The sequence below is a fragment of the Galeopterus variegatus genome, unplaced genomic scaffold (genome assembly GCF_000696425.1).
Source record: "Galeopterus variegatus unplaced genomic scaffold, G_variegatus-3.0.2 Scaffold547, whole genome shotgun sequence".
Lineage (NCBI taxonomy): Eukaryota > Metazoa > Chordata > Mammalia > Dermoptera > Cynocephalidae > Galeopterus > Galeopterus variegatus.
In genome coordinates, this window is record NW_007726658.1 from 255446 (window position 1) to 270224 (window position 14779).

The following is a 14779-nucleotide window of genomic DNA, read 5'->3' on the forward strand; positions in this document are numbered from 1 at the left end:
TGTCTGTACAATGGATGCAGTGAGGATTCAATAAGATAAAGATCCATGAAGATAAAGATCCTGGACCTGCTTGGCCTGCTCACATTTGAATCTCCAGGGGCTGCATTGTGCCTGGCACATCAGAGGTGCTTAATAAATAATTTTTGTGAACGAGGTAACACTTTTGTGAACATTGGTGCCCAGCACATAGCAGGTACTTAAAACATTTGTTGAATAAATGAGTCAGTGTTTAGAAAGCCCTTAGCCTGGCATATAGCAAGTGCTTAATAAATTACAGTGGTTAACAGTATTATTAATGGAAATGGAGGCCCCGAGAAGTGAGGTGACTTGCCCAGACTCACATAGCCAGGGCTTGAAACTGGGGCAGGTCCAAATCTGGGACTATTGGACTCACCTCTATCATGATCATTTCTAAAAATATACTGAGTACCTGCTCTGTGTCAGGCACCGAGCCTGGTATTTTGGGGGCACAAAGACCAATGAGACACAGCCCTCATGAAGGCTGATGAGGTTGTGGTCCAGTCCTGGTGCTAAACAGGTACACCTGAGGTTAGACTGCAAGGGGAAGCCTGCCGAGTGCTATGAGTCAGCTGCATGAAGGGGCTTGGGAACAGAGTCAGGAGGATGTGCCCTTGCCTGAGGTCAGGGCAGGCTTCTGAGGATCTGTGACTCCTGAGCACAAAGCCTGCCGAGTGCTATGAGTCAGCTGCATGAAGGGGCTTGGGAACAGAGTCGGGAGGATGTGCCCTTGCCTGAGGTCAGGGCAGGCTTCTGAGGATCTGTGACTCCTGAGCACAGTGTTTTTCAAAATTAGTTGACCTTGACCCAAAGTTGGAGATATATTTCACACAAACACACTAGCACACATACAAATGAAACTAAAGTTTCATCAAATAATTCTTACTTGTGTAGCTTAAGGTTATTTTTTTACTGGGGCAAAATACACGTAACATAAATTTTACCGTTTTAGCCATTTTTAAGTGTAGAGTACAGTGGCATTAAGTACATCCACAGTTTCCTGCAACCATCACCACTATCCATCTCCAGAACTTTTTTTCTCATCCCAAATAGAAACTTTGTACCCATTAAACAATAACTCCCCATCCCTCCTTACCCCCAGCCCCTGGTAATCTCCATTCTACTTTCTGTTTTCCTATTCTAGTTACCTTTTATAAGTAGAATAATATAATAATGGCACTTTTGTGTCTGGCTGATTTGTTAGCGTAATGTTTTCAAGGTACATCCATTTTGTAGCTTGTATCACAATTTCATTTCTTTGTATGGGTGACGAATATTCCATTGTATGTATGGTATGTACTACTCTCCTTACTAATTGGTCCCAACTTGCACAGTTTGAAAAGCACTAAGTGGGCCTTTCAAGATGAATAGGAATTTATTGGGTCCAGACGGACAAGTAATAATGAGACCAGAGAGGAGGCCTCCAGAGGGGAGAGGCAGAACAGGGAAGACTGGACTGTAAGAGCCCTTGCTGCTCTGTGAAACTGTTGGGTTAGATTTGATAGGTCTTAGAAATGCCTCTCTGACTCCCCAACCTTGCCTCTTTCCTTGGCTGGCACAGTGTCTTCATTCATTCATTCAATAAATCAATGAAATGTAAACAGCAGTGGCCAGAAACAGGCAGAGCCCCTGCCTGCTTGGTGCTCACTATGGAGTGGAGTGGACAGAGATTCATTAAAGAATCCCACGAGATAATGCTGCTGGATGTCACGCTAGCCAGACCTTGGGGCTAGGAGAACATTCCAAAGTCGGGATTATCTGGTAGGAGTGGCTAGGGAGGATTTCCTAAGGATGTGGCAGCTCAGCTGAGGGATGGCTGTGCTTTAACTAAGCAAAAAGCCCTCCAGCCGTGGGCGCGACCCCTGCAAAGGCCTGTGATGGGAGGAGGTGCAAAGGGTGGAGTTAGGGGTCAGTGTGGCTCAGCTGGAAGGACTGGGGCAGGCACAGCCAGGTCACCAGGGCTGAGCATGCAGGGCCTTGCAGACTGTGGTGAGGAATTTTATCTTTATTCTGAAAGGATGGAATCTGCTGGAGTTTTTAAGGATGTGGGTGGGGATGGGGTTGGGGGCTGTGAGTAACCTGATCTGATCATATTTAGATCCTGGCTGATGTTCAGGTGGGGAGGATGGTGGCCAGGGCCAGATGAGAAGTGGAGGGAGCAGAGATTTCAACAGGGCCTGGGAATGATTGGGATCATTGTGAGTACATGTGTGCGTGCATGTGCGTGCACACTCAGTGTGCAAGTCAGGGAAGAACGTCCAGGCCTCCCTCCCTCCACCTGAGGCTCCCGTGGTGGAGAAGGGATAGCAGTTGCACCAATGGCAGGAGGAGATCTTGTGGTAATACTCCTCTCCTTCAGGTCCCTCCTTTGGAGCGTCATTGGGTCCCTGCATACCACACCCCTGCTCTCTCCCGTCTGTCTGTGAGGCTTATGCTGCATCTGTCTTCTGGGCTTGGTGAAGCCAGGCTGTGTGAGTTATAGCAGATTGCTTTCTGCATGGGGAAGGGGGATGGAGGGCACCGGCTTGCTCTTTATGCTCCCTGGGCCTGGAACATTTGAGCAAACATTCCTGGCTGCTTTGGAAGTTACCAAACCCAGATGAGCTCATCAGAGCCAAAGGTGGGGGCAGCTGGCGCCTGGAGCCTGCCCGGAGCTCACCAGGTGGCCCAGTGGCCAATGTTGGAGGCGGCTGGGCTTCAGCTGGGGCTGAAGCAGCCAGGATAGGGTGGGCCCTGCACAGCTGGGGCCTGACCCAGAAAGCCCTGCAGCAAGGGTTCTCTGCCCAATGCCCCTCCTTGCTGCTGGCAGGGTATTGGCATGGCAAGGCCTCCGGACTGAGCCAGGAGCCTTGGGATGGGATAGCCAGGGTCTGAGCAGGAGCAAACATGTGAGCAGGCACCTCATCAATCCTTCTCAGGGCTGCCCCGGAGGGAGCTGGCCCGCCCTGCAGGGGCCTCACTCCATGTAGTAGCTGCCGTTTATTGAGTGTTAACTATGTGCTAAGTGCTCTGTGCTGCTTTACCCTCCCTGACAACCAGAGGAACTATTATTCTCTTCATTTGACAGAGGGGGAAACTGAGGCTCACAGGGGTAAAGTGAGTATGAGTAGCTGAGCCTGAGGCTGACCATGTTCACCTCTAGGCCATCCTGCCTTCCTGCTATGCATGAAACAGCATTAAGAGGAAGAGCTGGTCGTATTGCCACAGGCTGAGCACTGGTGATTTGTGAGCGTTTCCAGTGATCTTATCAAATAAGCACATTACTTACTCCCTCTGGGCTCTGTTTCCTCATTGGGTGGGAAGGGGCATGCAGAGCCCACCAGCCATACAGCCTACTTTACAGTCCCTTAGACAGCTTGACTGGTGGCAGGACAAGTGGTGGGGTGTCTGAGCCTTCCCTGGGGTGTTCATTTTCGTGCCTGCCTGGACCCTGTGGGCAACAGGTACAGACTCTTATTTTAGAGGAACTCTCCCCACACCCCTTCTCAAAGCAACGTGGCCTCCTCTAAGTTCCCTTCTATAAAATGGGCACATGCATACCCCAGTTGTAGTGATGATGTGCGAATTAGAAGTATCTATGGAAAGTACTCGATGTGGAGTCTGATGCATGGTGAACACTCAGAAACTGGAGACAGCTTCCCTCCTATCACTGGTTGCAAGAGGATGCCTACAAGGCACCCCATTTCCTACACCAGCTCACATTTCCAGGAAGCTGTACAGAGGGAGCCTCTGTTTCCTTAGAATCCTCACCTCCTAGGAGTGGTGCACAGCTGTGATACCCTCCATCATTTTACTCCATCCTCACGGATGCTCTTTGATGTAGGAACTGCTGGCGACTGGTTTTACAAATGAGGAAACTGAGACACAGAGAGGAGAAGGAGCTGTTTGAGGTCACAGATCTCAGATCTGTGTGATGCTCTGAGCCACACTAACATGCCCCTCCCTGGTGGAAAGCTAAGAGGAACAGGACAGTCCTGAGCAAACAGGGACCTACCTGTCAAACACCAATTGCTGTCACTGCTGCTGATAGCAGAGCCCAGCTTCAGACTCCAGCTGCATGTGGGGCTCCTTCCTGGGAGACAACCTCAGGTGAGGCACTGTGGACAAGTCTGTGGACCTACAACAGTAGGGTCTGGGTGTGAGAGAAGAGGACGGGATGGGAGTGGGGGGTGGTGACAACAGACAGCTGATTTGAAAGGCTTTAAGCTTCCCTGTCGTCTATGCTTGTTTGGTCGTGTTTATGAAGCTGCTTTTTCAGCTGGCTTCTCAGTCATTGCTGATTGCTGGGAAGGAGGGGGAGGGGTCCACGATCATGCTAAATAGGTTTGTGGAATAATTATGAACCCTGCCCAAACTTTTGCATTTTCTGGCTAATTGTGTGTTGCTTGATGCTCTATGTTTTTTGCTGAATGGGAACTTTTTCAAGGGGAGGCTGAACTGAGTCCTGGAGTCGCCAGGGCCTCAGTTCCAGCCTGTGGGGCTGGTTTGAGTTATTTTGGGACCAGGGCCTGGGTTCCGCACACTCCACTTAGAGAATGGAAAATAGAAGATCAGAGCTGGATGCCATCTGGGGAAGAGAAATCCATATAGATGGAGATGGTGGTGGTATGGTTTTAGGACCCAAGTTTGAAACCAGGCCTTACCATGTGCCAGCTGTCAGGCCTTGAACAAGTCACTGTGCTTTTCAGAGCCTCAGTTCTTGAGGACAGTGGGGGAACTAGGGCTGATTTCAAGATTCAGTGAGGTCTAGGAGAGTTTCTGTGCTCAGAAAAGGGGTGGCTCTTATCACTATCGCTATTCATGCTTCCAAACCATTGCCCCATTTTAGATCCTCCATATCACAGCTAAGCATGTTGTATGCTCAGAGCTTGACTCATGAAAGTGTAATGTGCTCAAGGGAAGGTGGGGTTGTCCAGGGAGCCTGAAGCTGGAAGCAAGCTATGGAGACTCAGCCCCCAAGTGTCTGGCTGCCTGGGGAAGTTGAAATGCCCCATAGTGGCCAGAGCGCTTTTCCTGTGCCTGTAGCCCCGCCAGGAGAGGTGAGCTGGGGAGCAGTCATTTCTTGTCTCAGGTATCATCCAAAGGAGATTCAGTGGCTCCTCCATACTGAACCCCTGTGGTCATGCTGCAGAGGCCTCTAGGAAGCGGGGAAGTGGGGAAGTAAAAGAAAGAGTGGAGAAGGAGGGGACCCCTCTCCAGGGCTGAGAGTCTCCAGGGCTCAGACCCAGACTCAAGCTGCAGAACCGTGGGCCAGGCTCCTCCTTCTAAATGATAACCCTGGGCTTGAGAAGGGGGGAGGCATTGTGACTGGTTTGTGAGCTGTTGGTGAAGCCATGCCAGGCCTGGCTTGAGTCCTTTCTCTGTCTCTTACTTGCTATGTGACTTTGGGCAAGTCCCTTCACCTCTCTGTGCCCGTTTCCTCCTTTATAAAATGGAAAAAAAATAATAGAACTTCACAGAACTAATAATGAAAATATATTGTATATATAATTTATAGAAATTATATAGTGGGGACTGAGTCCTTTCTCACAATTTTTGCCTCCCTGACACCCTTGGAGACAGTACTGTTATACCTGGTTGTGTGGTCAGGGGATGGTGGTACTGGGCTTTAAACCTAGGAGGCCCAGCTTTCTTGTAAATGACCATAAACCAACCCCAGCTGAGGGATGGGTGGGAAGTTGTGCTCAACAGGGAGCAGCATCTACAGTCTGTAAGTCAAGAGGGGGCTCTAGTCTGTGCAGACAGCCCTGGGGTTGGAGAGCCAGCAGGTACTGGCCTGCTCTGTGCTGGCTGCCTGGGGACAAAGTCAAGACTTCCCCCTCTCCCAGTCCCCACTTCCGAGGAAACCAAGTGAAGATGGCTTCTGGGGCCACAATGAAAGGCAAAGAAAGGGGAGACCCTCAGGTCTCCAGGGCCTATTTTAAACTTGCTTCTGCCTATGCCACTTGGCTTTGCTTAAAACCTTTTGTGGCTCTCAAGAACCGTGTCTGAACTTTCCCACCTGCCCTTGATGTCCTCCTGTTCTAGGTCCTGCTGACATCCCAAGTTTCAGATCCTTCCCCTTCCTCATCCCGCTCTATGCTCACTGCTGCTTTAACCTTCCTACACCCCGTCTAACCTGATTCCTTTGCTTGGAAAATCCTTGACCCTGTCTGGTTGTCAAACTCCTATTCTACCTTCAAAACACAGCTTTGGGAACCCTTCTCTATTTTTCCACCTCCGGAAAAGTTATTTTATCCCTTATAGGTGTGTAATGTTGTCCTTTTCACATCAAATTCTATGTTTTCCTTCATCTGGTTTGAGGGCTGGGACTGTGTCTTCCACTTTTTTTCTGAGTTCTCAATCCAGGCCCCAGCACATAGTAACCATTCAATATGTGCTTTTTCAGTGGACAGACAGAGGAGAGACCCCAAAAGGTATCAGGCATCATGTGTAGAGAGAAGGAGGGGATGCTATTGCTTAGCACCTGCAGCCTGTGGCTACAGGAGCGTCTCATCCCTTCTGACTCTAGTCAGCTACTCTCTCCTCTGTCCTGGCCACAGTGAGGGCTTCCTGAAGGCTTCGGCCCTGGGTGCTCCCTGGACAGACACTGGGCTTACACCCATCTACACTAGCACAGGGTGGGGGAGGTTGAGGTGACAATCAAAGAGAATCATCCTTTTTTCAAAGCCTGGCTGGTGAGGCCAGCCTGATTGGTCAAAAATAAACCAGATTTCTCTGGGATCATGGCTCTGCTCTCACCTTTCTGGATCCAAATGCAGAAGAAATAATAATGATAAAAATGGTAATAAGAGGAGCTACCATTTAATGAGTGGCTGGCATGTGCCACTCCACAAACATTGTCTCTAATCTTTATGCTCTGTATGAACTGGCTATGATGCCCCTTTCCCACAGAGGAAACTGAGGTTCAGAGAAGGAAATGTTTTGCCTAAGGTCACACAGCTCATGAGTGGTAAAGACAAGATTTGAATCTGGATCTGCAATGCCAAAGCCTGTACACTTTCCACCACTGACCCATGGGAGGGGGTCCTTCAGCGGACCTTCTACCCCAGAAGTAGTAGGTTCCCCTCCAGTCCTCCTAGGAGAGTTGGCCTGCAAGAAGGACTTGGGCTGCTGTGATTCCCAAGTTTCCAAGCTCCAAAGGGTCTGAGAGTGAGGGGAAGAAGGCTGAGGATACTGGGGTGTGTGTGTCTGTGCTAGTTTCTCATGTTTGTGTGGGAGAGACACACAGAGAATAATATGAATCATAATCACAATACTATTAACAAGAGTGGCAGTAGTAATAAAGGTCACTAACATTTCCTGACCTTTACCATGTTCCCTGCACTGTGCTAAGTGTTTTACCTGAGCTATCACATTCAGGTAGCATAGGCAGTGGTTAAGAGCCTGACCTCCGTGGCAGGTAGATTGGAATTCCAGCTCTGCCACTATTTGACTTTAGGAAAATCACTTGACCAGTCTGAGGCTCCAAATCCTCATCTGGAAATTGGGTTCAGAGTCCCACCCTCCTGGGGTTGCTGTGAGGACGAAATGGAACCATGGATATAAAGCACTTAGTGCGGAGCCTGACACCGAAGGAGACTTCAGTGCCTGGTAGCCAGTGTGCAGACACCTCCACCATGGAGGGATGTGTATGTGTTTGTGTGTGTGTGTGCTCACACCTCCACCATGGAGGGGTGTGTGTATGTGCACTGCACATCTACACACTCTGAAGGTGAGTGTGAGTGTGTTTGTGTGCTGACTCCACACATTGTGCCAGTATATCAGTGTGTGTATGCTGACACCCACTATGGAGGTGCGTGTGCATGTTTGTGTGCTGACACATGCTCTCTGGAGCAAGTATGAGTGTGTGTGTCTATGTTGGTGTTGGGGGCTGATGGGCAGGTGTGAAGGCAATGTGTCTCCTGGGTCAAAGGTGTTGGGTGTCTGTTGATTCATGTTTGTGTTGAGTGGGGCGTTCGCAAGTGAGGCCCCCTGTTGGGCGGGAACTCCTGGGCTGGTGCAGCTCTACCAGGCTCTCTGCCAGAGTGGGAATGTTTTGGGCAGCTCTGGGGGCCATTCCAGGCAGTTCCCTTGAACTGAGTTCCAAGCATCCTTGTCCAGCTCTGGGGCCCTATCCAGCTGTGTCTTCTCCTTCCTGGGCCCAGGAAGCCCTCTCTGGCCAGTGCCAGCACTCTCAGCTGAGGGAAAGGAGGAGGAAGTAGCAAGGCCTGGGGGTGGCCCTGAGGCTCCGCTGCTCCTGGCTCTGCGCCTGCGGGGACTTTGATTCGTCTGAGCGCTAGGGGGCAATGTGTCTGTTCCAAAGACATTCCGCGGGCCCTTGCAGGCAGAGTGCACACGCAGGCACACGCAGGGGCGCCCATACCATGGAGGCGCACACGCCGGCACAGATGGGCATAAGCACAGGCATGCGCCCTCATACTTGTAGAAAAAACAGACACACTATGAGCAGGGATGCAGGCACACAGGGGAGAGGGAGCCATACACACATAGGTACATGCAGAGGAATTTACACAGACAAACACAGGGTTGGGGGACAGACAGCACACACACACACACATGCGGAGACACCACAGATACATGCATGGCTACACACACATGTACAGATGCCCTGGCACCCCACACAAATGAAGACACAAATGTAGGCACGTCACTCACCCGCACAACATTCGTAGTGTAAGAAGAAGGCGACCCAGACACACAACCGAGCCCAAACACACTCTCCTTTCAGATACTCGCACACCTTGTAGAGCTAACTCTTGGAAACAGCCCCAAACAAATACTCCCACAACCCCCTCCCTGGTGCACACAGAATTATTCCACAGGAAACCTGCCCAGGTGTGCTGGGGACTCCCATCCAGTCCTTGCATGAAGTCATGCCTCAGCCCAGTGCACACCCCAGCCTGGGTCTCCCCAGACTGCAGGCCTATGAGCCATTCTCCCAGCTCCCTGGCCCACCCTAGGCCCCAGACAGGTCCTCACCTTTCCTTATTCCCTCCAGACATAGAGACACAGGCTCCTTATGTAGGCACCCCTGAGACAGCCATAATGCAGAGCCAACTGAATATGTGACCCAGTGTTATGGACTTTGCACAGGCCTTTGCCCATGTGGGGTTCTCCCCCTAACCATTCCCCCTTCTAATCCTCTTTCCTGCCCAGGAGGTTCAAGGTCCCCCCTGCTCTGGCCCTAGAGCCCCAGAGCCCTAGGTCCTTGGCAGTGGGTCACTGGAGGCCTACCCAGGCCCTTTATTTCTTTGTGCCTACATCAGCCAAGCCTCAGTTTTTTCTCTGGCTCTCACTTCCCTGTCACTTTGCTAAGTAATAATTTCCATGTCCAATTCCATTTCTTTTCTAGTTCTGAAACCTCTAAGCTATCAGCAAGAGGATAGTTCACATGAAAACTAATTACACAAAATCAATATTTAATCACAGACCAACAACCTGATCCTGCAGAAAAATCCTTTAAAAACTCCACCACCCTGTACAAATACTTCTTCCCGATGCTTATTTATGGACCCCATTTTTGGTGGGGATAATTTTCATTTTTAATTTTAAAAAGAAAAAATATCTATAGACATCCACAACAGGGAGGCCCCAGGAAGGGCCTTGGATCTGAGCTTGCTTCGGGTTTCTGAGTTTTAAAGTTGTTGGTTTTTATTGCTTATTTTTATTTTAAATTTTTGTGGGGGAGGAATTTTTGTTGGAAATCCCCCTAGACCCTACTTTCTACCGGCCGGCGGCCCCCCCGCCCTAAAGTTGAGCCCACTGTCCAGGCTTGTGGGTTCTGGAATACCCAGCGCTGCTTTCCTAGCGGCAACTCCGGGGACCAATGAATCCGCGCGCACGACGTGGTAACTTTTTAAGTTGTGCCGCGATGGCGAAGTGCTTAATCTGAGGTTTTTAAATAAAAAGGGCTCGGGGGTTGGTTTTATTATAACGTTTATTTCATTTCAGATTTCATGCACAATTTAGCAAACGCTATACAGACTTGGGCGATAAACACTTTCTTTTGTGGGGGGAAAAGGCATTTTTATACACCATGCTTAATTTTATTTAGATTTAATAGCGATATCAGGGGCACTTCAAAAAAAGTTCTTTTTCTCCCCTTCTCCTGAGAATGCTGGTCTCGTGCAAAATCGCCTCGTGATATTTTATGGTAAGAAAAATTAAAGGCCTTCACCCCCCTCTTCCCATACACACACTTTAGGGAAGAAACATACACACACGCATACACACACACAGAGGCACGCAGAATAAACACCTCCTCTACCCTCCATCACCTCTAACTTCCAACTTCTAATTGCAAGATAGATTTCAGCCTCGGTGGGGATCAGGAAGATCTAAACATTTTAACTAAGATTATTGGGATAAATATTTCATAAAGAGCAGGGCAGATATTAAATTACTCCTATTGATTTTAGTATCACAACCCAATTCCGTTCCTTAGCCTCTTCAGTTTAATTGATCTCTTAAGGAGGCCAAACTCGCGCCCGCAGAGGGCCTGGACCCTGGCCGGGGTGACCCGAGCAAGGTGTTCCGGCCAGCGGGCGCGCCCTCTACGCTCAGGTCTTCTCGGGGTTCTCAGCCGCCTCTCCTCCGGGCTCCACATCCGATTTGCCCCTCATAGAGTGATCCAGTGGTCGTGGCTCCTCCGAGCCGAAACCGGCAGCTGAGAAACCGGAACCCCAGATAGTGGGGATAGGGAACAATTGCGAGCACCCTACGGGGCAGAAGTGAGCAAGCGCCCGGGTCTCTCGAGGAGAATCCCAACTTTGGGGTTCTCCGTCTGCTTTCACCTCCAGGAAAATCCCAGGCTGGCTAACTTGGACTCCGCTCGTGGAGAGGCGAGGGTTCACCCCAGGGCTGAAGCGCAGTAGACACGTACTTTCCGTGGCGAGTCCAGTGGCTTTGCCCCGCGACCCCATTGTCTGCGCGTCCCGAACCGCTCACCGCCCACCTCCCCGCCCCCTGCCTGCCCGACGGGTATCGCTTCAGTTGGGGGTGGGGAGTTAGGAATAGCGTGAATGGGGAGGGGGGGTGAACAAAGCCAAGCTCTTGCCGTTCTCCTCTGCCTGCGCCCTCTGCAGCCCAGCGCGCCCAGAGGCGTGGGCGCGCCCCCAGCGCTCCGGCGCCGGACCCCGAGGCTAGGCGGGCGCGGGGGACCCCACGGCTGGAGTAGCGCGGGTTCGTGGCGGGGGCCTCGGCAGCCAGGACCCCGGACCACCTTAAGAGCGAGCCCCGCCCCGAGCCCGGAGCTTGGGCGGCGCTGATTGGTGCAAATGTAATGGCTGAAATTGATTGCTGAAATGCAAAACTTGTTGCTGCTTCTCCCGGCGCTGGGCGAGAGGCAGACACAGAGAGGGGAGCCGAGACCCTCGGAACGCCCCACTCAGAGCCCCCCCCCGCCAGTCGGGAGAGGGGTGCGCAGACCCCCCAGAGCTGCCCCCGCCCCCCCATTCCCGGCTCCGAGAGAGCCCCCAGAACGCCTTAGCTTTGCTGGCTCAGCGTGGCCCCCCAACCCGCGTACGCCCCCCCTTCCCCGGGTCCGAGGGGGACTCGCGAAGCACCTCGGCGCGGAGGCAGGGAACCGAAGCCTTGGAGAGACCCGACCCCTCGTCTCGCTGCCCGCCAGCGCCTGCGACGGGGCGCGGAGACTCCCGTGAACTCAGAGACCCAACGGCTGAGGACAGAAGCGTCCAGCAGCGGACGTGGCCGCGCAGCGCACCCGCCGCGGAGCGGGGAAGCCTCGCCTTTCCTCCGACCCTCCGCTCCAATCCCCGGCGCCTGCCGCCTCCCCAGCCCTTCTGCGTCCTCGGCTTAGGGGCTGGCACCGGCGATGTCGAGCAGAGCCTCCAGTCCTCCGACCCGCTGAAGCAGCAGCCGCCGCTCACCAGGGGCCGACGGGGGACTGTGCGAGCGGATCGTGCTCGGTGGAGGCTTGGGCTGCGGAGCGCAAGGACTCCGAGGGGAGGGGGGAGGGACCGCTCTTTCGGTGCCCCGGCGCCAGCCGCAGCTTTTGAAGGGTCTTTCCCCGACCCTTAGAAGCTCCGCCACGGACTCCGAGAGACTGCGGGCGGCGTCCTGGGGCTCCCCAACCGACCCGATCGGACTTAAGAAGGTGATCGCTCTGCTTTCCCAACCCCCTTCCCGCCCCCTTCCCCCTACTTAACTTTTCGTCTCCGTTCACCCGCGGCTCTGTCCCCTCTCCGCAAACCCACCGGCGGCTGTGCCGACCGCCCGGGGCATGGGCCCCCCAACACGGCTCCTGGAGGCCCGGCGGCCTCGCAAGATGTGAGAGGCCCGACCCGGGAAGAGCCAGAGCTTCGGGATTGGAGCTGATAGCCCCCAGCCTCCCCACGCCAGGCGAGGTGACGGTGCGCGCTGCGCCCCCGCGGTGCCCGGCGTCCCGGAGCGCCCAATCCAGGGCTGGAACGAGTAGCTGGCTGGAGGCGCGCCGCGGAGAGCAGGCTGTCATGCCCTATTGATCCCCCCTGCCCCCCGCCAAGTATGTTTGGGCTGGACCAATTTGAGCCCCAGATCAACAGCAGGAACGCTGGCCAGGGCGAGAGGAACTTTAACGAGACCGGACTGAGCATGAACACCCACTTTAAGGCCCCGGCTTTCCACACTGGGGGTCCCCCTGGCTCCGTGGACCCTGCCATGAGCGCACTGGGCGAGCCCCCGATCTTGGGCATGAACATGGAGTCATACGGCTTCCACGCGCGGGGCCACTCGGAGTTGCACGCGGGGGGGTTGCAGGCACAGCCTGTGCACGGCTTCTTTGGAGGCCAGCAGCCTCACCATGGCCACCCGGGAGGCCACCACCCTCACCAGCATCACCCCCACTTCGGGGGCAACTTCGGCGGCCCGGACTCGGGGGCCTCGTGCCTGCACGGGGGTCGTCTACTCGGCTACGGCGGCGCAGCCGGCGGCCTGGGCAGCCAGCCGCCTTTCACCGAGGGTTATGAGCACATGGCGGAGAGCCAGGGGCCGGAGAGCTTCGGCCCGCAGCGACCGGGGAACCTCCCGGACTTTCACAGTTCGGGCGCCTCGGGCCACGCTGTGCCTGCCCCATGCCTGCCGCTGGACCAGAGCCCTAACCGAGCCGCCTCCTTCCACGGCCTGCCCGCCTCCAGCGGCTCCGATTCCCACAGTCTGGAGCCCCGGAGGGTGACGAACCAAGGAGCCGTCGATTCGCTGGAATACAATTACCCGGGCGAAGCGCCCTCGGGACATTTTGACATGTTTTCGCCCTCTGACTCCGAAGGGCATCTGCCTCATTATGCCGGGGGTCGCCAGGTTCCCGGGGGCGCTTTCCCGGGTGCATCGGCCATGCCCAGAGCCGCGGGCATGGTGGGCTTGTCCAAAATGCACGCCCAGCAACCACAGCAGCAGCAGCAGCAGCAGCAGCAGCAACAACAACAACAACAGCAACAGCAGCAGCAGCAGCAGCAGCAGCACGGTGTGTTCTTTGAGAGGTTCGGCGGGGCCCGCAAAATGCCTGTGGGTCTGGAGCCCGGAGTGGGCTCCAGGCACCCATTAATGCAGCCTCCCCAGCAGGGCCCGCCACCCCCTCAGCAGCAGCCCCAGCAGCAGCCTCAGCAGCAGCAGCCGCCACCGCCGCCGCCCGGGCTTCTGGTCCGACAAAATTCGTGCCCACCTGCGCTCCCGCGGCCCCAGCAGGGAGAGGCGGGCACGCCCAGCGGCGGCCTGCAGGACGGAGGCCCCATGCTGCCCAGCCAACACGCGCAATTCGAGTACCCTATCCACCGGCTGGAGAACCGGAGCATGCACTCTTATTCCGAGTCTGTTTTCAACATGCAGCATCCTCCTCCGCAGCAGGCGCCCAACCAGCGGCTGCAGCATTTCGACGCGCCCCCCTACATGAACGTGGCCAAGAGGCCGCGTTTCGACTTCCCGGGCAGCGCGGGAGTGGACCGTTGCGCTTCGTGGAATGGCAGCATGCACAATGGCGCTCTGGACAACCACCTCTCACCCTCCGCCTACCCTGGCCTACCCAGCGAGTTCACACCGCCTGTGCCCGACAGTTTCCCCTCGGGGCCGCCCCTGCAGCACCCGACCCCGGACAACCAGTCCCTGCAGCAGCACCAACAGCAGCAGCAGCAGCAGCAGCAGCAGCAGCAGCGCCAAAACGCGGCCCTCATGATTAAACAGATGGCGTCGCGGAATCAGCAGCAGCGGCTGCGCCAGCCTAACCTGGCCCAGCTAGGCCACCCCGGGGACGTGGGCCAGGGCGGCCTGGTGCATGGCGGCCCGGTGGGTAGCTTAGCTCAGCCGAACTTTGAGCGCGAAGGTGGCAGCGCGGGCGCGGGGCGCCTGGGCACCTTCGAGCAGCAGGCGCCACACTTGGCGCAGGAGAGCGCGTGGTTCCCAGGTCCGCACCCGCCGCCTGGAGAGCTGCTGCCCCGCAGGATGGGCGGCTCGGGCCTGCCAGCTGACTGCGGTCCGCACGACCCCAGCCTGGCGCCTCCTCCTCCGCCCAGTGGCTCGGGGGTGCTGTTCCGGGGCCCTCTGCAGGAACCGCTGAGGATGCCCGGAGAGGGCCACGTGCCCGCGCTGCCCTCGCCCGGCCTGCAGTTCGGGGGCAGCCTGGCCAGCCTGGGCCAGCTGCAGTCGCCCGGGGCTGGGGTGGGGCTGCCCAGCGCTCCTTCGGATCGCCGGCCACCGCCGCCGGACTTTGCTGCGCCGGCGCTCGGGGGCCAGCCGGGCTTTCCGTTTGGCGCAGCAAGCCGGCAGGCCA

General features: G+C 55.1%; 1 protein-coding gene across 1 annotated transcript in view; it reads left to right on the top strand.

Moving 5' to 3' along the window:
- Positions 1-12525: 12525 nt before the first annotated feature.
- The window catches only part of MN1 (meningioma (disrupted in balanced translocation) 1), a 5624-nt gene continuing 3370 nt past the window's right edge, over positions 12526-14779 (top strand). The window contains exon 1 of the mRNA XM_008569952.1: positions 12526-14775. Within this exon, the coding sequence (XP_008568174.1) occupies positions 12526-14775 (2250 nt within the window). The remainder of the gene's footprint in view (positions 14776-14779) is intronic.